General features: G+C 37.4%; 1 protein-coding gene and 1 pseudogene across 2 annotated transcripts in view; both read left to right on the plus strand.

Moving 5' to 3' along the window:
• The first annotated feature begins 8,057 nt into the window (after positions 1–8,057).
• On the plus strand, positions 8,058–9,657 carry LOC137649790 (uncharacterized; annotated as a pseudogene).
• Positions 9,658–16,691: 7,034 nt separating this feature from the next.
• The window catches only part of Usp39 (ubiquitin specific protease 39), a 108,043-nt gene continuing 98,161 nt past the window's right edge, over positions 16,692–26,573 (plus strand). For both annotated transcript variants that reach the window (XM_068383496.1, XM_068383495.1), the window contains exon 1: positions 16,692–17,022. In XM_068383496.1, the coding sequence (XP_068239597.1) occupies positions 16,746–17,022 (277 nt within the window). In that variant the 5' untranslated portion in view covers positions 16,692–16,745. The remainder of the gene's footprint in view (positions 17,023–26,573) is intronic.

The following is a 26,573-nucleotide window of genomic DNA, read 5'->3' on the forward strand; positions in this document are numbered from 1 at the left end:
ATATTATATATATATATATATATATATATATATATATATATATATATATATATATATATATATGTATAATATATATATATATATATATATATATATATATATATATATATATATATATATATATATATATATATATAATATATATATATATATATATATATATATATATATATATATATATATATATATATATATATATATATGTATATATATATATATATATGTGTGTGTGTGTGTTAGCAATTAAATCAGTTGCAAAATGTATATACTGTACAAGACTATTTTGTAATGGTGTTTTGACTGTACTGTACATTGATTTTGGCTAGACATGCTTCAACAAGGAGCATGTTTTATCTGTATGAAGCCAATCCTCTAGTACAATATCGTATACATTTTATCAGTGAGCTCTATGTCTTGTGGCTCAAGGCAGTAATGCTCATTTAATGCAAATAATTATTTTTAAGTATTCTACCAAAGACCATTGTTTTGTTAGGTAAAAATTCTAAAAGTACTGTATATGTAAAATTAATTAGTAGCTGGGTACTTCACACTATTTGTATATCTCCATTTATTCCAAACATATTTATGATTATATTCTGTGTGCAGTAGCATGAAAATCTTTGTCAGTCATAATAGCCTTTTCAAGCATGCAGACCTGTGCAATGTAATCATTATAAAAACAACATACAGTAATTGCTGATATATGAAGTTTGCGACAAAAAGTAATGTTTGACAGTATTGGCATAATGATATATACTGTATCATCTCCCTTTGAATAACTAGAACTTGTATAAAGATAAAAGTGAGTGTTGGTTGGTAGGATATAAATGCCATGTAACTTAAGATATTTGTAAATGTAACTTAACCTGTATTGTAGTGTAAGTTATCTCTTTCTTGGTTTGAATGGGATTACCTCTTCTTCAAATACTTGTTTTTAGAGTGAAGATTTTTTTTTTTATATTGAGGATTATGATTATTCATGCTTCATAGAAGTTTTATTATTAAGCAAAGTTCTTTGAACCAAAGATGTTTTCTTCTTCCAGCTGGGAAAATTTTGGAATGAAAAAGTGACCGAACAAGTGATTAAGAAAATTTTATATTGTATGCTAGGATGATGATTGTGATATATGAACATGAAATGTAAAACTAAAAAAAAAAAAAGACATGAAATGTAATTACATGTGCTTCCGCTTTTCAGTATTGTTAAGTTTACAAAATGGCCAGTGCAAACGAGGAAAGAGAATTTTAAAAGGGGGCAAGATTTACAAAAAAGTGGATTCAGTTAACATCAAGGACTTACTCAGGATCCCACCCAATTCTGTAATTGGAGTTTCTGTTAGTGTAAAGGCAGCTATTACTAATTCTTCCTTTTGTGAGCTTTTGATTACAGAATATGGTTTACCTAAAATTTATTATTTACTTTAAGGCTATAAACTGGCTAATCTCTTTCAAATAAACCATAGGTGAAGAGATCATATCGTTTAAAGATCTTTCATCTTGAAGACCAATTTTCCGGGTGTTAGATTTTGTACATTTTACTTTATTGTTACTTTGAAATTATTTTCAAAATATTTCTGTAAATGCAGGAACAATAAAAGTTGAACTTTTTCCCAGTTACAAGTTACCCATTGTGGATCACATGATATCAGTAGAAATTATACTCAGGCAACTTTTTGTTATCCCTCAAGATAATATTATGGTACTGCATTTCCATTTAGATACTATGAACCCATTCTACTTGTCTTTATGTAAAGTAATGTATAATTATTTAAATACTATTAATATTTCTCTTGAACATATGTATGATGTAAAATGTTACTGCAATTGAGTCGTAAATTTGACTGCATCATTAACAGTATATGTACCATAGCGAGATTAATTTTGAGACCTCTAACTTCTCCTTTATTAAAAATGTTTTAGCATTATTATTTAGTGTTATGTCTCATCAAATCCCCTGTTAATACCAATAAATATTTGTTACACCATATTTCAAAATTAAATTAAGTCATTTGAATCTGCATTTTACAACTTGAGATTAGGCCTCATTTCATGCCCAAATTTAGGGAGAACTGGAATGTTGTTTTAATTTCACAAATGAAAATATATTTTACCTTTTAACTTACAAAATCAAATTAATTTCTTGGTGTGAGAGCTCTTTAAAATGATTAAGGCCTCAACTTAATTTTCCTGTCAAGTAAATTATGTTTTATTCTTGTGCTTCGAGTGTGAAGTTTTATCTAGTGCTTATGTTTCAGATCCCCTTTCAGGTTATAAGGTACAGCAGTTTTTTTTTTTTTTTTTTCATATTGACTGTAGTTTGTAGACTTTGGGTAATGGTAATAAAACATTGTTAAATGGGTTTTTATTACATACGACAAAAATGTTAGTACTTATTCTTGAAATTGAAATTTTAATAGCCATGATGTTAAAACAGGTTTAATATACTTTTAATGTGGATGGAAATGCAGAAATAAGGATGCATTTCAATACTGCATAGGTTTAGTTGTTATTGTTTGTGTTGTGTTTCTGAGATGAGTTTGCTGGGCACAAAGGTTAAGGTTATGTAGATGTATATTTGATTGAGAATTATATATTTTTTCAAGTTTTGTTCAATAAGATTGGTATTTTTGTTGGATTTCCCTTACTTTGATCTGAAAAAAATTGAGAATGGTGAAACTATATACAGTACATAGAATTATTTTTTATTTTTTGGTGCTATGATTTTGAAAGGCTATACACGTGCATGAATATTTAGAATTTCTTATTTCTTCTCCTCCTCTTAGCAAGTCTCAGAGATTATCTGTAAGAAGGTAACATCTATGTAAAATTGACGGTGGGTGTCAGTTAGGAGACATACAACCAAATCTTTATGCAGCTTACAAATTAATATTGTAGAATTAACGTTAATAAAGTCACTCTTTTAGATAAATTCCATGTAGAATTCATACTGAGCTTTTTACCTCCGTCAGTCTTTCATTGCAATCTATTAAGGCTAGAATTGCATCAGAGACTTCATCTTTTGAGATTTAGTCATTCTTAAATATTCATTGGTGGAAGAAATTATGAGAAATATTTATTTGTATGTATGTAAAAGCTGAAATTTGTTTTGGATTGATTTACAAATGAAATGAATCTTTGCAAAAATAAAATAATCTATAAATGTTTAAAGTCTGGTTTATTTTACAAATATTGTTTTTATGTATATCAATAAATATTTTATTTTGATTTAGAATTGTGAAGTATTGCTTTCACGCCCTGCATAAAGAGAGGACTGTACTAAGTTGCAAATGAATATGTTGAAGAAAACAATTTTGATTCTACCAGTGACCTCAGTGTAATTTCAGTGAAGATGCTAACCTTCCTTGCATCAAGGGAGGTGCTGTGTTCAGATCAAATCCTCTCCTACAATTTATGGAGGCCCGTCTTGTGTCTCTCTTTGTACAAAAGGGCTCATCTCTTGATAGGATAACATTGCTTAGGCATGACTTCAATTTGTTTAGAATAGCCATAGCTTCCTAGTTTCTGATGTGAAGTTATGTTTTTTTATTATTGAATATTTTATTCAGAAGTGAAGCGTCTAGTACAGTACTGTATAATAGAACTCAGTACATTTGCCCTCTAGGATTAGATATCTTTGTCAATCATCTAGAACATAGTGAGGAGGAGTATACTGTATAACTGTTTATTTTGCTTTGCAGAATATATAACTATTTAATGTTTCACTTGCAACTGTGATGAATATTTGTTTACTTGTACAGTATAGAAAATACAATTTGTTTTAATATTTATCGGGTTTTATTTCCTTACCTTAAACACATTGTCTAGACTAGAGCAAGAGAGCTAAGTTTTATATTTCTAGTTATTACAAGTAAGTATAATTTTATGTACAAACCATTTTCATACAGACATTTTCTACCATGTCTGAAATCTACAGCCAGTAATCATTCATTTAATGAAACATCTAACGTTGATGAGGCGAGTTGCTTTTCCAAATCCCTGACGTAGCATGACTTATTGTCAGAGAAGGATATTCAACATCACCTTGATAATTGTATACTGAATTGCTTAGAATATTTAGATTAGAAGGAGGCCTATTGTGTGAATATTCAGTTCTATTTTCTGCTTGACTATCTACTGTTACAATAACTGAAATTTCTATAATTATTTGATTTCATAGATTTAATTATGCATAAATATGTAAGTCCTATGCTATTTTTATAAATATGTTACCATGCCTAGTTGGTAATCAACGCTTGTAAACATTAAGTTTCGAATACCAAGAAACGGAAGTCATCGCAGCATGTGTTTAAGAAAGTCGGAAGTTACTTATTCATAAGGTAACTGGTAATGATCTAATGGCAGAATCTTCAAAAGTGGAGGCCATCTTGAAAATAGAACCAACAACAGATGTCACTGGTAGTTAGAAATCAGGTGGCATGGTTAATTATTTAAGGAAATTTTTACACAACCCATCTGATGAGGTGGAACCATTGAGGAAACTGACACATCTGGAGTGGGAGTGGACTAGTGTTGATGATAATGCTTTTTACAGAATTGAGGAACTAATCTCTATGACACCTGCTGTACATTATTACAATCCAAATAAGGAATTGGCTATTCATAGTGATGCCTCACTGAAAGGAACAGATGTCACTTTGAGGCAGTATAACAAACCGGTGGTCTGGTACCATATGCAAGCAGACCACTAGCAGATACTGAGCTGAGACTAGGTATGGCTAGATAAAAAGGGAGGCATTGTCGATAGTTTTTGCTCCCCAGAAAGTTCGTGATTATACATTTGGTAGAAGGACTGTAATAAAAATGATCATAAACCACTTGAAACAATCATTCTAAAACCATTATGTGGGCACCGAAGCATCTGCAAGGTATGCTGATGAGAATTTTACAGCCTAAGCATAAAAAAGGTATCGAAATGCTATTAGTTGATTGTTTGTCAAGCTCCTACTTTCCTTATGATGGTAGGAATAGGTTGTTTGATCTTATCAACATGATTAACTTATAATACTTATTACCTATTATGCCTGAAAGTTTAACAACAATTCAGAATGAAACTGATGATGATGAAGATTTGCAATCTCTGAAGTCAGTGATTCTGAATGGTTATCCTGATCATGTGAATGATATTCCAAGTGTACTTAAACCTTATTATTGTGTAAGTGTTTAATTTCTGTTCATAACGGTTTTATCTTAAAGGAAGACAGTAATTATTCCCTTGATTATGAGGTCATCTATTTTTCAACCTATGACCTATATTCATCACATATGTGTATAGACAGTTGTTTGAGTAGAGCCAAGGAATGCTTGTACGTTAATGGCCTTGTATGAATGCAGATGTAAAACAATTTATTTCGAAATGTGAAATATATATAATAGCTTCCCTATTGGTTAGCAGAAAGAGAGTTTGAAATTATATTAGTTGACTGACAGACCATGGGAAAAAGGTTTGATTTGATGAATATAAAGAATCTTAATTATTTAGTAACTATTTATCACTTTACTAATTTTGGGGAAATAGATTATCTTGAAAACACTAATGCAAGTGCTGTAATAAGAAACTAAAAGCTCATTTTGCAAGGTATGGACTAATTACTGTTGTGGTATCTGACAATGGTCTTGAGTTTAGTAGTGAAGATTTTAAAATTTTTGCTTTAGATTATTAGTTTGAACATATAACAAGTAGTCCTCATTATCCTACATTGAATGGTAAAGCAGAGTCTGGTGTAGAGATTAAAAAAAAAATCTTGTAAAAGCAGTAGATAGTGGGAAGGTTCCCTATTTAACAATTCCAGATTAGGCCTACAGATATAGGCTACTGCTTCGGAAGAATCTGATTTTAGTCCTGCTCAAAAGTGTCTTAGCAGCACTCAAACTTTATTACCGATGTTAGCTTCTTTGTTGAAAGCCCAACCTCTTGATGATAATTTGTGAAGGATAAAAACCCTTGAGAAATTGTAAAAATTAATGGTATCATAATAGAGATGCTAAAGTCTTGAAATAATTTACTGTGGCAGATACTGTAAGAATTAAACCTTCCATCCTTGTTAAGAAAAAGTGGGATATTGGTAAAGTTATTGAAAAACTTTACAATAGATCTTATGTAGTAGAACCCAATGATAGTTTATTAAGGAGAAATAGACATTTATAGAAATCGAATGAAATAGGATGACCAGAGGGAGTAAACTAGAAAATTGTGAGAGCTAGTCCTAACAAGCTACAAAGAAAGCAAACCCCAACACCGGGGAAATAATTGATTCTGATGTATATTATCACATAATGCTGAAGACCAAATTAATGTGAATACTATAAAATAATGATTATGGTGTTCATTCGAGGAAGAGGATTTGATAATGTAATTATATGTAAAGATGTAAGCCCTACGAGCATTTTATAAAGATGTATTACCACAAGTAGTTGGTATTGGTATTTCGACTATTATAATTTGTAAACATTAAGCTTCGAATACTAGGAAACTAAGGTCGTCAACGAACGTGTTTCCGTTCTTCCCACCTTTAACAGTGATTATTAACTGCATGAAACTTGGGCATTTTAACACATTTCTCTCCAAACTCATTTAACGTCTACTACGGCAAATTTAGGAGTTAACCACTTGCTCATAGGCGGGGAATGGCCTTCCAGGCCTTAGTGCCAGAACATACGGCCCAAAGTCATGAATTCATCAACTTTAAGAAAAAAAAAATCGCTTTGAGGAAATTTCCGGTTGAATTTCTTGTTAAAGATGACTTCTAGTGAGCGTGTGAATCTAAATTACTGTAACAAAACAAAAATAAACCCTCGTTCAGAGCTGTCTTGCCATTTAGAGGAAGGTTTAGACAACATGGGGCAGCTTTTGGAGCTACTGGCATTTTATGACGTCAGTTAGACTACTCCTGTCTTAGGAAATAGCCAAGGATATTTTTTTTTTTCAAGGAAAGACATACGGTAGGTAGTCTTAAGTTGGTATAGGTCCAACTCGGCCCATAACCATCTCGGCCCATTCAATGTAACCAACTCGGCCCATCGCCTGTGCCAAGTCGGCCCATTTGTGATAGCCAACTCTGCCCATTTTTGACAGGTCAGATCAGATCAAATGAAGTCGTCCAGTATAGCTTTTGCAACAGCACACGCACAGCAATATCACGCAATGATAGGTGCAAAGGTTTTATTATTCATTTCCAAACATTATTTAATGGCTATAATAACAACTGCATTTAGAAACAATTATTGGACAACTCGTTTCCCTAAACATTATAAATCCTTTGGTTGTTGTTATAATTGTTTGAAAAGAAAGAAATACTGAGAGAGAGGGGACCGGATGGAGGGAGATACACACGCACACGTACATACAGAGAGAGAGAGAGAGAGAGAGAGAGAGAGAGAGAGAGAGAGAGAGAGAGAGAGAGAGAGAGAGAGAGAGAGAGAGAGCTGGTTAGGAACCTTCTTTATACAAGCACTTAAGTGTCTCTTAAGTGCCTCATTGCCTCATTGTAATAGTTGTTTCGTATATGTAGTTCAAGGCTTTGAATAATTTTCGAAACTGAACCATAGCTTATATAATTGATATAGTTACGAACCTACTGCCAGACTTCAAGCAGCTAGGACAACATGGCTGACCAGTGCTTGATATGCTGTGAAACTGTCCGTCCCCGTCAGGTAAGAAGATTTACCTTTAAAGTAAATAAATAGTACTCCAATGACATATATTTTAATTTGTATAGAATTTTGGCATTATGCCAGTCACTGGGATACTAAGGCCATTCAGCGCTGAAATAGAAATTGACAGTAAAAGGTTTGAAAGACGTAACAGGAGGAAAACTTCGCAGTTGCACTCTGAGACACTTGTTAGGTGTTTGTGGACAGTAAGAAGGAAATGTCATATATTAACTTTGTACTCACAATGTCATGTGTAACGTGTTCTTTACATATGACAGGAAGCACTGCAATGTGATGGATGTAGCTACTGGCAGCATCGGACCTGTGGAAGTGGGATCACCCGGGAGCAATACAGGGCTGCTGTTAAAGAAGGTTATATTGACTGGATGTGTCACATGTGTATTCAAGAAAATCAGAGTCCGGGGGAAACTTGTGTAGTTTCGAGCACAAACACGGAATATTTTGAGGATGCAGTGGCAATGACTAATGTGAATACCGAGTCTAGATTCATTTGAAGGTGGAGTGTCAAATATCAGTGGTGCTTCTTCAATTGAGGATCCTACGCCAATGGAAATGTCTCCCTCAAGGGAGACAGTAACATATGAAAAGATTGAATCCTCTTCACAAAGAGGAAATTCGAAACTTATTGACAGCACCGGCTACTCTTACACACTAAAAAGAAAAAATAACGTGAATATTCATTGGCGGTGTGTGGTTAGAAACAAAAAAATCTCATGCATGGCGGCAGTAAAAGAAGTGGGTAACACTTTTATTAGAGGGCATGCTGAACACTGCCATCCACCTGAGACCAGCTGTGCTGTAAAAAGTAAGGTGTGTACACTCGTGAAGCAAAAGGCAATGGAAGACGTCTTTCGGCCTGCTTCTGATATTGTTGACGAGGTACTTCGGGAGCAAGTAAATCCTACCATTCCTGTTTCATGTCTACCGGCTCCATTTAATCTTGCTAGGCAGGGAAATCGTAAACGGAAGGCAAATCGACCACGAGAACCGCAAGACCTCGATTTCGAAATTAGCGATGCCCATATTCCTGAACACTTTTTGCAACGGTACATTACTGTCGGAGAAAGACGGCATTTGATATTTGCCACAGATGATCAACTTAAGTTACCATCTAAAGCGAAGCAGTGGTATGCTGATGCTACTTTTAAAATGGTACGCAAACCATTTACACAACTGTTCAGCATCCATGCATTTTTGAAATATGATGGGCAATTGAAGCAAGTTCCCCTTTTGTTTGCGCTTATGTCAGGAAAAAGGCGCAGAGACTACAAAAAAGTTCTTTGTGAAATAAGAGAACTGATAGGTGGGCATGCCGTTAAAGTTGAAGAAGTTTTAATTGACTTTGAAGGCAGTGTATGGCGTGCTATTCCCGACATTTTACCAAATGTTACGATCCATGGTTGTGCTTTCCACTGGGGCCAGGCTGTATGGAGGAAAGTGCAAGAATTAGGCCTTCAAAGTTCTTACACAAACGACGTCGGCACTTACAAGTTTTTAAGGCAGTTGTTGTCTCTCCCATATATGCCACAGGAACATATAGAAGAGCTTTTTATCAGATTTTATAGGAAAGCTGCAGGGGTGAGTGAACTCATAAGCCTTTTAAATTACGTGAAAAAGACGTGGATCAATTCTGCAATATGGCCACCTCACACGTGGTGCGTCTTCGGTCGGAGCATCAGAACAAATAATGATGTTGAGGGATGGCATAACAGAATAAACTTAAAGTCAAGGAAAGGAAACTTAAATTTTTATTTACTTTTAAAGCTCCTACATGATGAGGCAAACATAGTTAATTTACAGGTGCGGCTGCTGTCAGAAGGGAAGGTTTAGAGAAAGCAGCAACATAAGTATAATAAACATCACGGCCAACTTGTAAAACTATGGGACGAATATAATAATAATGAAAGATCGGCCAGACAATTACTGAAGGCAGTTTCTCATCATTTTGCTGTCTATGTTTCGTAATATGTACATTATTATTTTTAGAAGCTTTTAGCAATGTGCTTTACTTTTTATTATTATATTATTTAACAAAGACTACTCTTTCTATTTTCAAACTGTTTTTACTTACCTAAGAGATTTATTTAGCAATGTGTTTTACTTTTTATCATTATATTATTTATAAAGACTACTCTTTCTATTTTCAAACTGTTTTTACTTACCTCGGAGATTTATTTACAAAGTTACTTGGAATGAGATAAACGAGACTTTTCTCAGGTCTGATCTCGAAATAGAACAAAACATAATAAAAGAAAATAACACACAATATAATGATATAAGATAGCTTTAATAAGATAAATTTGGATGTGGGCCGAATTGGTATATAGAGGGCCAAGTTGGTATATAGAGGACCGAGATGGCAATGGACCGAGTTGGTAGTCACAATGGGCCGACTTGGCGATGGGACGAGTTGGACTATGGTCTGCTGTTTCAGAACCCCTCCCATTACTGATCACTTCATTCAAACAGTAGTCTAGCTATGATTAGCTTTACTTTATGTAACTCATAGTGCTTACACGCATTGTGCAACTTCTTATCACCCAGAGGGGCATGATTTAGATTATGTGTTATAAATTGTAATGGAAGTTTACTTTAGGATTTCATCCAATAAGTAATATTTCACTAAGCATACAATCATATTAGTTCTACCAAAAAATTATGATATTTTTATAGCGTATTTTAACTTTATGCTCATTGGTTTAATGGTAAATCGCTTTTTTTTACACCAATGTTTACGAAAATCACGCCTTTTCACGAAACCAGACCAAGTCGAGAACGAGTCACGAGTACATCAGCCAGGCAATTAGTGATCTTGCATCAGCAAAATGAGAGGTGCGTTTGCAAGGATCACGACATAAAGATCCCCACTTACAGGCTGCCATTTTGCACAATTTTCTTTGCGTAATTGTCAATCTAAAACGAACGAACGGCATAAAGATCCCTACAGACCACATATCTTCCTAAGAAAAGGACACTCCGAAATCAAACCACTGTTCTCTAGTCTTTGGTAATGCCATAGCCTATGTACCATGGTCTTCCACTGTCTTACGTTCGAGTTCTCTTGCCTTGGGGTACACTCGAGTACACTATTCTATTTTATTTCTCTTCCTCTCGTTTTGTTATAGCTTTTATAGTTTATATAGGAGATATTTATTTAAATGTTACTCCTTCGAATATTTTATTTTCCTATTTTTTTTCCTCACCGGGCTATTTTCTCTGTTTTAGCGTAATTTAATAGATTTTGGTCATTAATTATATTTAAAACACTATCACTCTCTGTTGAATATATAGGCATTGTTCATCTGAAATTAAAAAAAAAAAAATCCCCGAAATAATGACTACACATGATTGGCATGGGTAGCTCAATCATTTACAGCTCGCCAGAACAGAGGAGAAATTGGATGATATTAGTTTATTTGCGAGCAAAGGAAACTACAGCGGGCCAAAGATAATTTGATGGACATAATATAGATTACAGGTAATTATGTTACTTAAATAGTGACCCATAGAGATGTTATGCACATCACATTCATATACCACTTGCCAGAACAGAAGAGCATCAATGAGCCCATGTCTATTTACGAGTGAAGGAAGTACGGTGGAACAAAGGCCATTTGATAGAGGTGATGTGAATCATAGGTATTTATAATACTTTAATTTAACGCAACTTACACGAATGGGTTGCTTGCCCCAATATTCATAGTCAGAAACGGATAAAACACATGATAACAAGTATGAAAAATGTACAGCATGGTTCATGTATTTAGCTAGAAATGAGAGTATTCTATATTTACCGAAATTACTGATACTATTGCATAAGCAATATTATCGGGTTTTTAGCAACTTTTTTTCTTTTTTTTTTTACTCAGAATCCGACGATTTTAAGACAATTTAGATTTGGACGGACTCAAAACAGTAGTTCATACATTCCTAGCAACTTACTTGCCGTGGGAATGATTGCTATGCTTCAAAGTCTTATCGCAAAACCACTAAAATTCAAGTTCTTTTCTAGTTTAGGGATACTCTCTTTTAATGTTATCTTAAACGAGAATTCACTAAAATCACTCATAATTCGTAAGTAGCCAAGAACAAGGTCGTTTAATAGGAATAAACCCGTTACATATAAACTTACCTAGAAATAAAGTTTTAAGACGATATTTTTTTTATGAATGAATATTACTGGACAGTCATAATACACTTATTGTATATACATGCGTATATCAACTTCCATCTAAATAAATTAAGATTATTTTGAAAATGCTCTTAAAGAAACGAGTCCATTACAAAATGAATAATGTCATTAGAAACTGAAAATTAATCAATGTAATATAATGGTTCTCGGGGGGAATAATCTACCATAATTAAGCAATCATGCAAGTTCCCCTACATAAGGAAATGTAGCAGCAGGTAGTGTTATTCTACGAAGGACTCTCAGGAGTGAAGTTAGCTTACTTTAAGTATTCTAAAGCCAGCAAATGCGTTGAAATCCCTTGACAATACACAAATACGAGATACTGCAATTATGTTGATTTTAATGGTGATATAGATTTGCCTGTTAAGTTTAACGGCAGAGAATTCTGACGTAGGTAGCAAAAGACCATTCTAATGTCTAAACTCAAGGGTAGACCGTGGTAGACATGGGGGTTTGGAGTCGAGCGAGGAATATTGCCGAAATACCGTACACCGGTGCCTTGCTTTCTAAACAAGCAAGGAACCAATTATCTTATTTAAGTCCAAGCCATTACAGATAGGTAAACACACAGATACAATATAAAAGTATATATATTTCAGCAATCCAAAGAAAAGTACACTTGCTATGCATGATACACTTGTAAAACCATAAAGTAAAGTGGGATACATATTTTAGTGCTGTGTTCTGTAACAATTGTTCCACGGGCTCGGAGTTGTTGTTTATTATGAGCTTTGAATAATAAATGGATAATTTTGATGTGAGCTGATAAGCAAGTTCGAGACTTAAGATCAGACAAGCCACGTGACTCAAGCCAGTCTTTTTTTTTTTTTTTTTTTTTTTTTTTTTTTTTTTTTTTTTTTTCCTTTCTGTACTTTTGACAGGTCACCAGTATACTCTACTGTTAACCTTTTGTGTTAAATAGACGAATACCAGAACGTCGGCCGGGCAAGCCCAACCCCCTACTGTGGTGCCAAACCATAGCAGTGGCTCACGGTCCCGGACACGGGTCGATCTGCCGCCATGCGAATGCTAGGCAAACACTATAGATATCCTACAACACGTTATCATTGTACTAGCCAGGAGGCTGCTGACACAGACTCAACGATAGCTCAGAAAATCATCTACATATACTAGCCAGGAGATTGCTGACACAGACACAACAATAGCTCATAAACTAATCTACATGTACTAGCCAGGGGGCTGCTGACACACACACAGAGATAGCTCAGAAACTCATCTAGATGTACTAGCCCTGAGATTGCTGACACACACAACGTTAGCTCAGAAACTCATCTACATATACTAGCCAGGAGATTACTAACACAGACGCAACGATAGCTGAGAAAGTCATCTACATGTACTAGCCAGGATATTGCTGACACACAACGTTAGCTCAGAAACTCATCTACATATACTAGCCAGGATATTACTGACACAGACGCAACGATAGCTCAGAAACTCTTCTACATGTACTAGCCAGGGGATTGGTGTCAGACGCAACGATAGCTCAGAAACTCATCTACATATACTAGCCAGGAGATTACTGACACAGACGCAACGATAGCTCAGAAACACATCTACTGTACATGTACTAGCCAGGGGATTGCTGACGCAGACACAAATATAGCTCAGAAACTCATCTACTGTCCAAAGGAAAAGGCAACCCTTTTGGCTGATGTTTTTGACAGTAAACAGGTAATGAAAAACTTGAACTTCCTCATTCCTGTTTTCCTGAGGCTAAACTAACTAGTTTAGCTTTTCGATCTCGTGAGATTAAAGCTCTGTTGGTGGACCTTGATGCTTATGGAGGTGTAGACCCAAATGGTATTTTTCCTTTGTTTTTTATAAAGACAGCAGATTTCTTAGCTCCAAAGTTATCTGTTATTTTGCGCAAGTTAGCAAGAAGAGGAGCTTTTAGCACTAGTTGGAGAATTGGTAATGTTACTCCTCTATGTAAATGTGTTCGTGGTAGCTCAAGTCCCACTGATTACCGCCCAATTTCCATAACTCCCATATTATCTAAAGTTTTTGAACGTCTTCTGGCAAAACGTCTTAATAGGTTTGCTGAAGGTAATCATTTACTCCCTAGTTTGCAATTTGGTTTTCGTAAAGGCCTTGGAGCATGTGATGCCCTTCTTACAATCTCCAATGCTGTACAGAAATCCCTTGATTGTGGTCGGGAAGTTCGTATGATTGGCCTTGATTTTAGTGCTGCCTTTGACCTTGTTAATCATGAGGCCCTTGTTTTCAAACTGAAACAGTTGGGAGTGGGTGGGTCGTTTCTGAGCATTATTATTGATTTTTTAAGTAATAGATCTCAAAGTGTTGTTGTTGATGGGCACCATAGTGATTATAGGAATGTGATATCCGGTGTTCCACAGGGTAGTGTTCTTGGCCCATCACTTTTCATACTATATACACATGACATGTGGTTTGGCCTAGAAAACAAGCTTATTGCATATGCAGATGATGCTACTCTCTTTGCATCAATTCCATCCCCTAAATGTAGATCTAGGGTTGGTGAATCCCTTAATAGAGATTTAGCTAGAATTAGTGCATGGTGCAAATTATGGAGTATGAAGTTGAATCCTAACAAAACTCAAAGTATGATTGTAAGTAGGTCAAGGACGGTGGCTCCTCAACATCCGGATCTCAGTATTGATAATGTTTCTTTAAATATGTATGACTCTTTCAAAATTTTAGGTGTGATTTTCGACAGTAAATTTACTTTTGAGAAACATATAAGGTCTGTGTCTTCTTCAGTTGCACAAAAAATAGGCTTATTGAGAAAGTCTTTCAAGATTTTCGGTGATTAATCTATTCTGAAGAAGTGTATTAATTCTTTCATTCTACCTTGTTTCGAGTATTGTTCTCCTGTCTGGTGTTCAGCTGCTGATTCTCATCTTAATTTGTTAGACAGAAACTTACGGTCTATTAAATTTCTTATTCCTGATCTAGATATTAATCTCTGGCACTGTCGTTCAATTAGTTCATTATGCATGTTGCATAAGATTTTTCATAACTCTGACCATCCTTTACATTCAGATCTCCCAGGACAATTCTATCCTGTTCGTAATACTAGGCAGGCAGTTAATTCTAATAGCCAGGCCTTCTCCATCACGAGGCTCAATACTACGCAGTATTCTAGAAGTTTTATTCCAGCTGTGACAAGTTGTGGAATGATCTTCCTAATCGGGTGGTTGAATCAGTAGAACTTCAAAAGTTCAAAGTTGGAGCAAATGCTTTTTTGTTGACCAGGCGGACATGAGTCTTTTTATAGTTTATTTATGACATATTTGTTTTTGTTGTTGTTAATAGTTTATATATGACATGTCTGTTTTGACGTTGTTACTTATTTTAGAATGATTTATTGTTAATTTATTCTCTTCATTTATTTATTTCCTTATTTCCTTTCCTCACTGGGCTATTTTTCCCTGTTGGAGCCCCCAGGCTTATAGCATCTTGCTTTTCAAACTAGGGTTATAGCTTGGATAATAATAATAATAATAATAATAATAATAATAATAATAATAATAATAATAATAATAATAATAATAATAATAATACTAGTCAGGAGATTGCTGACACAGACGCAAATGTAGCTCAGAAACTCATCTACATGTACTAGCCAGGAGATTGCTGACACACACAACGTTAGCTCAGAAACTTATCTACATATACTAGCCAGGAGATTACTGACACAGACACAACGATAGCTCAGAAACTCATCTACATAGCCAAGCCAAAAAAAAAGAAGATTCGACGTAAGACAATATTTTTCTGCAGGATAAAGAATGCGGAGGAGTTTTCGATGATACTTCAAAGGCAATTATTTTTAAAAGAAACCATGTTATCCAGAAAGGAAGGTTTGATTGAATGCACAGTGTTTCCAACTCCTGTAAAATTGTCGTGTAGAACAGTCATATGTGTTTTTTAAATTCCTCGTGATTTACATCTTGTTGGTATGATTTATTAAAAAAAAAGTTTACCTTATTCTTTAAGGATGTTTAAGTACTGTATTGTGACATTATTCATAATTCCGTCCTGGTACTTCGAAAAAGACAGTAATCAATTTTACATTTCTAGAAAATTTCTTCGTTGATATGTCTTTTTATTAAAAATCAGAACTTGAAGTACCTTGTATTTAGTTTTTTTTCTAGATATTACATGTATTTAATTTCAGAATTTTGAATTTGGCCTTCTACGGCTGATGATACAGTGCTGGTTTACTTGAAATGTCACCAACAACTGAAAAAAAATTGCCTTTACCAACTACTTTGGTAAAGGTTTTCCCAGCTAAACTGTAATCTCCTCATAAGCATTATTTGCAGGTCACGAAAGCAAAATTGTTTGTCTCATGATCTATTTCTCGTGTCTCTGCATTATTACTTTACAGGATTTTTTAGAGTTTATTAGAAATATGAGACAAAAGTAGAAATAGTTTTTCATACCAAAGAAAATTCAGACATAGACACTATGAAAATAAAACTACCGATAAACATTGTGCCAGGAAAAGTGAGGAGCAGTTAAAAGGAATAATACTTCCCAGTAATATGACAAAAAAGCTTATTTTAGCCAGCATACAATATTGTCAGACTATAAGTTGCATCTTTGATTTTTCACACTCAGTAAAACTGTATAAATTCTTTTATGGCTATACTTGTCTTCAATGAAACTATTGATATATTCTTCATGCATAAATCTACACTTGTTAGTTTAAAAGAAATGTTTTTTTATATATATATATTATGTAGTATAAATAAACCGTTGACAACCGAAAGGTTGTTAGCTGCCTTTACTTAAACGTTGACAATCAAACTCCAACTTGTGTGTTTACATTTTATCAAGACCAACCAGCTAAATGTTCCCAGCCGGTGAAACACAAAAACTGCTGTCTTCCGATGGCAAACCGCCCATGCAACCCATTAAAACTGAAGATGGCGATGCAAAGCCCCCAGATACAACAGAAATTTTGGTTAAAACTGAAGATGGAGTCCCAACACCAGTTACCGTAGAATCTGGACCTAGGCCTAGTGTAATGAAAACCGAGACTGTGGCCCCCAAGTATGTGCCTGGTTATATCGCTGGAGTGAAAAGAACCTTGAAACATGCTATGGCTATGGAGAAAGTGGAAGTCAGTAAGTGGTGGTTAAAGTATTCTGTATAACGTAGCCGCTAGCCAAGCCTTGTATAACTGGCATTTTTTCGTAATTATGTACTTTAATTTTTAGTCAAATACACGAACCATATTTTTTTTTTTTATTCTCGCTATTTTGTGGTTTATGAATTTCTGACCATGAGTATTTGGGCAAACCACCCGTTCATAAGTTTTTGGACCCCCTTATGTAAAGACATTGGGGACCCCATTTTGAAACAAGGGTCTTATTTTTTTTTTTGGGGGGGAATGTCATAAACGAGTGATTTGCAGCAATGACAATGGTCAGAAGTGCAAAATAGACACAAGATAACCAGTTGGAAGAACATGTGGTTCATGTATGGGGCTGGAAATCAGGAGCGTTTGTATATTAGCGGCCAGTTCCTCCAGCGTGCTTAAAAAATTGACACCAACTAACCTAAACTTCACCTCCCCAACCTAACCTATTAGCTGTGTCCTCACCTACTTAACTAATGGGGGCTGATGCCCCCTGCGACCTCCCATTACACTGCCGTATTTTTAGTCAGCAGTCATCATATATACAGGTGGCCGCTATCATACATATTCCCCTAAAATTAGAGTATCACAATTATTTATGATTCTCTTCATGTCCTTCTAATGGTGTTTGCTCCACCGTGCGCTTGCTCTGCTCGTGGTAAAAGAAAAACGGCAAGCTCCGTATGTACTGGCAAGTGTTAATGTTGATTTGTGCTCGCAATCCTGTGGCATATATTTCAAGGTAATTTTTTACTTTCACATGATTAAAAATAGCTATATACTGAACGGAGAGCGTTTCCATCCTAAATAATTGCCGACTTAAAGGAAATTACACCAAATTTTGAAGTGGATTATACAATACTTTCTTTAAGTTCTCTTTTGGAGACTTCTTTATGTTATGGTGGTTTAACTGAAGCTGTAGCGAAGGGTGAAAAAAACTGGCTGTTGTTTAACAACATCCGGGAACTTGGGCATAAATATTTGGAAGCTCCTGATTGGTTAAAAAAAGCCAGGTAATAATTACGTCATACAAAGAACAGAAAAGCTGGCCAAAGCGAATGCAAGCAACGCATGCTCAGTTACTGCAATACACTAACTCAAAATCAGTCTCCCAAATGTTAAAAATGGAATTAGAGTGAGAGATAGACTTCACTTTTTAATCGTCTGATATGTAATTTATTATGCCCCAGCCCCTATCAAACATACAGAGAAAAATCCCTAAATAGCCAGCACTCGTCGATTTCTTACAGCGACCTTTTGTTTCGCTAGTCATTGAAGTATCATATATTAACCCATTTTTTTGCTCAGTTTATTACATACCATAGGGCTGTAGTTGGTAAGGCTATGACAATTGCAGTATTTGAGTAGTTTGGAATAGATGGTTTATATCGTAAAGTTTACTCTATAAGTAACCAGTTTTATTTTATAGTGATTTTGATAAGTGCAGGTGTGAGTCATCAGGCTGCACTCATAAACGATGGAAATCCATCTTAGGGGGTCGTCCGCTATGGTAGATAATATAAAAACTTTTAAAAAAAATCAAGTTATTGTTTCTACGTATGCAGAAACATGTACATGCTCTCCAGAAGTTTCAGCCTATTATTTATACAAATAATGAAGATAAAGCTGTCTTTGAATGATGATATCATCCTAACAGCATCGTCTGCATGACTGAGTTGGACAGAATCGTCTTTGCGTGTTTATTTTTGCATATATACAGTGGTTTTTTCACTTATATTTTCTCTGTTTGAGCCCTTGGTCTTAAAGCATCATGCAATTCCAACTAGGGTCGTAGATTAGCAAATAATAATGATAAAAATCCCATAATCTTTGTGTGACAGGATTTTGATTTGCCTTTTTCTCTTTTTCTTGCATCGGGACGAAGAAAAAAAATTCATTAAAAAAAAATAGTAAAAGGAAAATAAAAATCTGTCGCAAATAATTATTGAGTTTATAAAGTAGTTTTTATGGTATGATTTTCAATATAGTTGGTCTCGTATTAGTGGAGAAATTGCTACTAATTTTATTTTTAGAAATAATGATTTTTGCTTATAAATCTAATAAGTTTTTGCTCAAATGACTTTAAATTTTTGTATGATGAAGATATTATATATATCTAAAACATATATGGAAATTATGTTCTGTGTGTTGAATAATTATAACAAAAAATACAAGATATAGCGGACGGTCCCCTTAACCATATGCGCCATTACTCACACTTAATTATATTTATGCGTATGTTGGTCCATCGAACTAACATTAGTTATTCACTAACTGGAATTATCTCTACTATGGCTCGTTTTGATTACAATTTAATATCTCTTTGCTTCCCTATTTTTTCAAGCTTCACATATTGTGTCACGCTCGTAAGCCTTTTGGGGGAGTATTTTGGCAGACAAGAATTTGGTGACACAACCTCTTACACATTACCCATAATGTTAGTCATAATCTAAAATATTTTAACTTATGATTTGTTGATAAGTTTCCAATATTATGGTCATAATTTCTGTCACGATCCTTGTCCATACTATGGGTATCTTCGGCATGTTTTAAAAGAATTCTGAAAGGTCACCGTACCTATTGTTGATCGAGATTAAAATCATCATGGTTTAAAATAAGTTAAAACTGAAAGTTATAGGGGTTTTATGATAGTTATGGACGGAAATCGCTTTTCTAATAAAAAAAAAAAAAATGTGTTTCATTTAGAAAAATGTCCATTTTCTTTGAAAATGACAATTTTCACTGCAAATAAAAACTTAATTATTTAAGAAATGATAATGAATGGGGTTAGCGTGCACAGCTCAGCATGTACCGCATGCCAGTACATAGGAGCTTGATGTTTTTCTTTATCCCCGTGTGAAGTGAGTGCACTGCGGGGCTAAAACTATTAGATTTCTAAAAAAATATCCCCGTTATTAGACGGTCTAACGGGTTTTGGGTATATTTGTTGTTGAAATGAAGGTGAAATTCAATGAAAGCACATTATTTACTACAGGGAAAACTTTTTCTGTTAAAAATGTTCCGTCTGTAACTATAATTTTACCGTTATAGGCCTATTGTTGTTATTATTATTATTGTTTATTTTTTTTGTTATTCATGTATTTATTATTAGGCGCAAGAAAGCTACAACCCTAGTTGGGAAAGCAGGATGCTGTACCCCCAAGGGCTCCAGCAGGGACAAATAACCCAAAGTGGAAAGGAAATAAGGAAATTAAACTATATGAGAAGTAGTGAATAAAAAATATAAGATATCTTAACATCAGTAGTATGTATAGACTATGAAGAAAGACGTGTATTAGCTGGTTCAACAAAAACTTTTGCTCCAAATGTGAACTTCTATAAAAGTTTCAATAATTCAGCAGCCTGATTTGGAAGATCATTACACAATCTGATCACAGCTGAAATAAAACTTCCAGAGTACTGTGTTGTGTAATATTGTTCATAATGATGGAGAAGGTAAGTGTTAGAACTACAGTCAAACTTCCTACTTTGTGAGAGTTGGGTACCAGAGACAGGAACGAAAAGTGAAAAATCGCAACTGATTGGTGCCCAAGGGTGGGACAACTCCTAACCTAACAATTCTGTACCCTTGCCTACGCCCTGATAATTAACCCACTAATACAGCCTAATATTGTATTTACTTGGTTTCTATCACAGTATTGTTGTTCCTATCTAGTAATAATTTAAAAGACTCGCTTATACTGAAGTGTATATTACTGTAATATGCTGCTATCACTGCAGTAAAGCTTAACTGTACTATTAAGTGGTTGCTGTTTTTGTTTGGAGGACTTGACTCGCTGCACAATATTACTGTAATTCTGTACTGTATAATATGTATACTGCACAGTACAATTTAAGATTAACTAAGAGTCATCTCTAGCACAGTAATCTGACATCTATGGTAACCTGTTAATAATGTATCCCATCTTTCAATGGGTTAGAAAATTAAAAGATAATGATAAAAGTATCGTCAGTAAAGAAATAACAACTGAACAAAAAAAAGCTTTGTTCCAGCACGAATACAGACCTTCCACTATTTATATTGAGTCTATTGTTTTTGGCGAAGCTGAACCAGACATGATTATTTTTAGTGAGGGATAACTATCCCACCTGCTAGTATGCGGTTGGCGTAGCACTGTTACTCCGCTCACTCACACATGTGGGTTTGGTAACCACTTAGCTTTCTTGGCTTGGTATAGACAGTAGATAATATTACACTTAGGTAGCTCATTCCATTATGTATTGTTGTTGATGGTATAATCAATCATTTGAGCCAGTTGGAACAGCATTATTTGTGCACAACTCCATCAATTTTTCTCTTTTGCTATATTGTTTATCTTCATGTCATTATTTTGAAGTTTTTATCCTCTTGTTATTTTCAAGTTTTCCATATTAAACTTAGCCGGTGATTATATAAGCTGCAACTCTGTTGCTCGACAGAAAACTCTACGTTCAAAATACGCCAGCGATCGCTATGCAGGTAGGGGGTGTACATCAACAGCGCCATCTGTCTAGCAGGTACTCAGTACTCAATGTAAAACACAGAACCAATTTTCTCTCTGTCGGGCTACCGGCAAGACCTACTAATACGCTGTTACTAACTGGATTTGTTTTCACAACTATTTGGTGAAGTACACTATTCTAGTTTTGAGCTTTCGCTATGCAGGTGTTTTATCTTCATCTCAAAACTTGAACTCGTTTTGGATAGATTTAATTAGGGTGACAAAGAGAGTATGGACTCTCTTTCACTTTTAAATGGCCGACCCTTCCCTTAGACGGAAGTGTGTTTAGGTTTTTAGTAATTTTGCTTAACACGTTATAGATCTATATATTTTATATCTCTCCGCCTTTATTAGGCCTCTTCGATTAACTTTCCATTTATTATAAACATATAAAGATAATTTTTATGTTTTGTTTATATGCGACCTTTCCTGAAAGTAGGCGGTCATAACTTGGAACCAAAGTTAATCAACGTTGAGCCCGTTATATCGTATTTAGCCTTTAAAGAATTTAAAACTTTTTAAATTTAATGTTTTATGAAAGAATTTCTTTGATAGTCTTCGTACTGTTTTCAAAGATGAACTAACGTTTAGTTTTCAATATTAAACTTACCCGATAATCATGTAGCTGTCAACTCCGTTGCCCGACAGAATTCTACGGGAGGGATACGCCAGCTATCACAATACTAGAAGGGGGTGTACTCACCAGCGCCACCTGTGGCCAGGTACTACAGTACTTCTTGTTGACACCTCCTCAATTTTTCCTCTGTCGTGCTTCCGGCAAGACGTTCTGGGATACGCTTATGATCTTGGAGTATTTTCACGGCTTTTGGTGAAGTATTTCTCTCAGATTTCGGCTGTCGCTTTACTGGAAAACTTCTATATTAGCTTAGATAGCTATTATTTAGTTCTGATTAATGGTTAACGATCTTTTTGCTTGATTTGGAATCCCCACTTGGCTAACTCTTTGATTCAAGATGTCTGACATTTCACAAGCCCCACCCCCTAGACGATGTAGGTCTTGTAATAGGCGTATTCCGAAGGCCTCGGTAGATCCTCACACCGCTTGTTCTGACTGTAGGGAAAGACCCTGTCAGTTGGAAGATCGATGTGAGGAATGCGCCGGACTTTCGGAACTTGATTTTGTCCGATTTCTTAAATATTCAACCAAGTTAGAGAGAGAGAGAGTTAGGAGGAGTTCTTCTCGCTCTTCACTTTTTCCTCACCTCATGATCCCCTACCTTTTCCTCCCCCTGTAGTGGCTACCCCCGAACCTACTATTTGCCCTCAACCTGATATGTCTGTTGTTTTGCGTGCCATTCAGGCTTTAGGTGACAAAGTGGAATCGGTGGTTAGTGATCATAAGTCTCTTATGGCCGAAGTCAAGGAACTTAAGGTCAAGAGTGCAGTGGGTGGTAATAGTGCCAGTGCTGTGACAAGTGCTAGTGTCAGTGCAGTGCCAAGTGCTAGTGTCAGTGTCAGTGTGGTGCGTGAGGGTACTTCTGTGCGTGCCAGTCGTCCTCCCAGTCCGGGACCTCTTGCAAGCTCCCAAGCCCAGGGGAGAAGCAATGTCGAAGGGCAAAAGGGTTCGGCAGGCCTTGATCGGCGCACAGAAGTATCCTCGGTGGTTGCGGGCGTGTCTTCCAGAGACCGTCACTCCCACCCGCAGACGATTGAGCCCGTCTTTTACTCGTCTGCTGAAGAATTGTCAGGGAGGAAACGTTGGACTCAGGTCTCAAGACCTCTCAAACGCAGAGTCCAGACCTCAAGAGCTCTACAACCTGGCTGCAGTCATTGGATCAGCTCTGACTCGCCGCAGTCATCAGTTGAATGCACTCCTCCTAAGAGGAGTAAGGTGCTGCCGCAACAGATCTCTTCTGTTAAGGCTTTGCCTCAGCAGACCTTAGTGTCTGCCGACCCCAAGTTGACTCTACTGCAGTCCATGCAGTCACAACTTGCGGTCTTGATGCGTGAGTGTCAGGCTGAGAAGGTTACACCTCCTCCTGCGATCGCTCCGCCTAACCGCAGTCCTGTCTGCCAGGCGTACGATGTTGAGGCTCCTCAGGATACCTTACCACGTACTGAGTTGCCAGTTTCCAGCGGTGTGCAGCTACCTCCGCCTTCCTTAAGGCAACCTCAGCAATGGGAACAGGAAGCTTATACCTTACTTCCTCCGCTTCCACTTGCGGTTCCACCAGTGAGGCAACACTCTCTTGAGGTACAACAACCTCTCCCTTCCATGAGGCAGACACCTCAGCTCTCGCTGCAGCGACCTCAACCCTCCTCAAGGCGAGAGCCTCAACACCTTAGCCTTGCGCCTCAGGAACCTCAACTCGCGAGACAAGTACTGCGTTCTGCGCAGCCACTACCTCAACTCTCGCAGCTCACACCTCAGGAACCTCAACTCGTTCCTCAGGAACCTGCTACTGCGCATCCGCTCACCTTACAGCAAGCGCAACTCTTGAGTCAAGACACTCATGCCAGGAGTCAGCCTCCTCAACCCATGCGCCTACCTTCTGCTACTCCTTTTGACCAGCCTTTGCAGCCTGAACCTCAGGTTTTGCCTCAGCAACAGAGACTTGAGGATGAAACCACTAGCGTTTTTGCTCCCGCTCGTGCAGATTCTGCTGTTCAGCATACCTTACCTCTCACTTCGCTACACTCTGGTGATGAGGTTTCTGATGATGAGGCTGCACACCTGGATCCCTCATCAGACGTGGATGAATCCAAGTCTTCTCCGCCTCCTATTGACTTTCGTAAGGTCCTGGCTCTTTTCAGAGAGGTATACCCAGACCATTTTGTCTCTGCTACCCCCCGCTCTCCGCCATCTGAGTTTTCGCTGGGCATGCAGCCAGCCAAGTCAACTTATACTAAGCTCGTCTTTGCAAGGTCCTCTAAGAGAGCTTTAAGAATTTTAGGAGAGTGGTTGCAGTCTAAGCAGCAACTAGGAAAGACTTCCTTTATGTTTCCTCCGACTAAGCTCACTTCTAAAGCGGGCGTTTGGTATGCCACAGGAGAGGAACCAGGCTTGGGAGTACCTGCCTCTGCCCAGGCTGACTTCTCAAGTTTGGTAGACTCTCCTCGTAGAACAGCAATGAGGCGCTCTAAGGTTTGCTGGACCTTCTCCGATCTAGATCACTTCCTAAAGGGTGTATTTCGAGCCTTTGAGATGTTCAATTTCCTAGACTGGTGCCTGGGGGCCCTTAGCAAGAAGACCTCCCCTGCGGACAAGGACTCAGCCATGCTCTTAATGTCCTGCATGGATAAAGCTATTAGGGATGGATCTGGCGAGCTTGCTTCAATGTTTGTGTCAGGAGTGCTTAAGAAAAGGGAGCAGCTTTGTACCTTCCTTTCCTCCAGCATCACACCTTGTCAAAGGTCTCAACTCCTTTTCGCTCCGCTCTCTAAGTTCCTGTTTCCCGAAGAGCTTGTTAAGGACTTGTCTGCGGCCCTGATTCAAAAGGACACCCATGATCTTGTGGCCTCATCAGCTCGTAAGACTAAGGTTGCTCCCTCAGTCCCCAGGACTTATCGCACCCCAGTGGCTGATACTCCTGCTACGAGGTTTATTCCGCCCTTTCGTGGTAGAGCCCCCAGCCGAGGAAGCTCCCGTCCAGACTCTTCCAGGAGCAAGTCTAGGAAAGGTTCCAAGGCTTCTAAAGGCAAAAACTGACTCTCCTCCTCTCCAGACAGCAGTAGGAGCCAGACTCAAGATCTTCTGGCAAGCCTGGGAAAAGAGAGGTGCAGACGCCCAGTCTGTCAGTTGGCTGAGGGAGGGTTACAGGATACCATTCTGCCACAAACCCCCTCTGACCACATCTCCCATCAACCTCTCTCCCAACTACAAGGAAAAGGACAAGAGGCTAGCGTTGCACCAGGAGGTGTCGCTCCTGTTACAGAAGAAGGCAGTGGTTATAGTCCGGGACCATCAATCCCCGGGCTTCTACAACCGTCTCTTTCTGGTGGCCAAGAAGACAGGAGGTTGGAGACCGGTGCTGGACGTCAGCGCGCTCAATGCTTATGTCACCAAGCAGACGTTCACTATGGAGACGACGAAGTCGGTCCTAGCAGCGGTCAGGCAGGAGGACTGGATGGTCTCGTTGGATCTGAAAGATGCTTACTTTCACGTTCCTATTCATCCAGACTCCCAACCTTTCCTGAGATTCGTTTTTGGAAAGGTTGTCTACCAATTCCAAGCCCTGTGTTTTGGCCTAAGCACAGCTCCTATGGTGTTTACGCATCTGATGAGGAATATAGCAAAATTCCTCCACTTATCGGACATCAGAGCCTCCCTTTACTTAGACGACTGGCTGTTGAGAGCCTCCACGAGTCGTCGCTGTCTGGAGAGTCTCAACTGGACTTTGGACTTGATCAAAGAACTGGGTCTGTTAGTCAATTTAGAAAAGTCCCAGCTCATTCCCTCCCAATCCATTGTGTACCTGGGAATGGAGATTCGGAGTCAGGATTTTCGGGCTTTTCCATCGGCCCCAAGGATAAGCCAAGCCCTAGATTGCATCCTGAGCATGCTGAAGAGGAGCAGTTGCTCGGTGAGACAGTGGATGAGTCTCACAGGGACCCTTTCATCGTTGGCCCTGTTCGTCGAGCTAGGGAGACTCCACCTCCGCCCTCTCCAATTCCATCTAGCAGCTCATTGGGACAAGGGTTTGACGCTCGAAGCAGTCTCTATCCCGGTCACCAAAGAGATGAAGACCATTCTCTTGTGGTGGAAGACCAATCTCCTTCTCAGGGAGGGCCTATCGTTGGCTATTCAGACCCCCAATCTTCATCTCTTCTCGGATGCATCGGACTCGGGCTGGGGCGCGACCTTGAACGGACAGGAGTGCTCGGGAACGTGGAACGAGGAACAGGAAACGCTCCACATCAACTGCAAGGAGCTACTAGCAGTTCATTTAGCCCTATTGAACTTCAAGTCCCTCCTGCTAGGCAAGGTGGTGGAGGTGAACTCCGACAACACCACAGCCTTGGCTTACATCTCCAAGCAAGGAGGGACCCATTCGAGGAGCCTATACGAGATAGC

This window comes from Palaemon carinicauda, chromosome 11 (assembly GCF_036898095.1).
Source record: "Palaemon carinicauda isolate YSFRI2023 chromosome 11, ASM3689809v2, whole genome shotgun sequence".
NCBI classification, from domain to species: domain Eukaryota; kingdom Metazoa; phylum Arthropoda; class Malacostraca; order Decapoda; family Palaemonidae; genus Palaemon; species Palaemon carinicauda.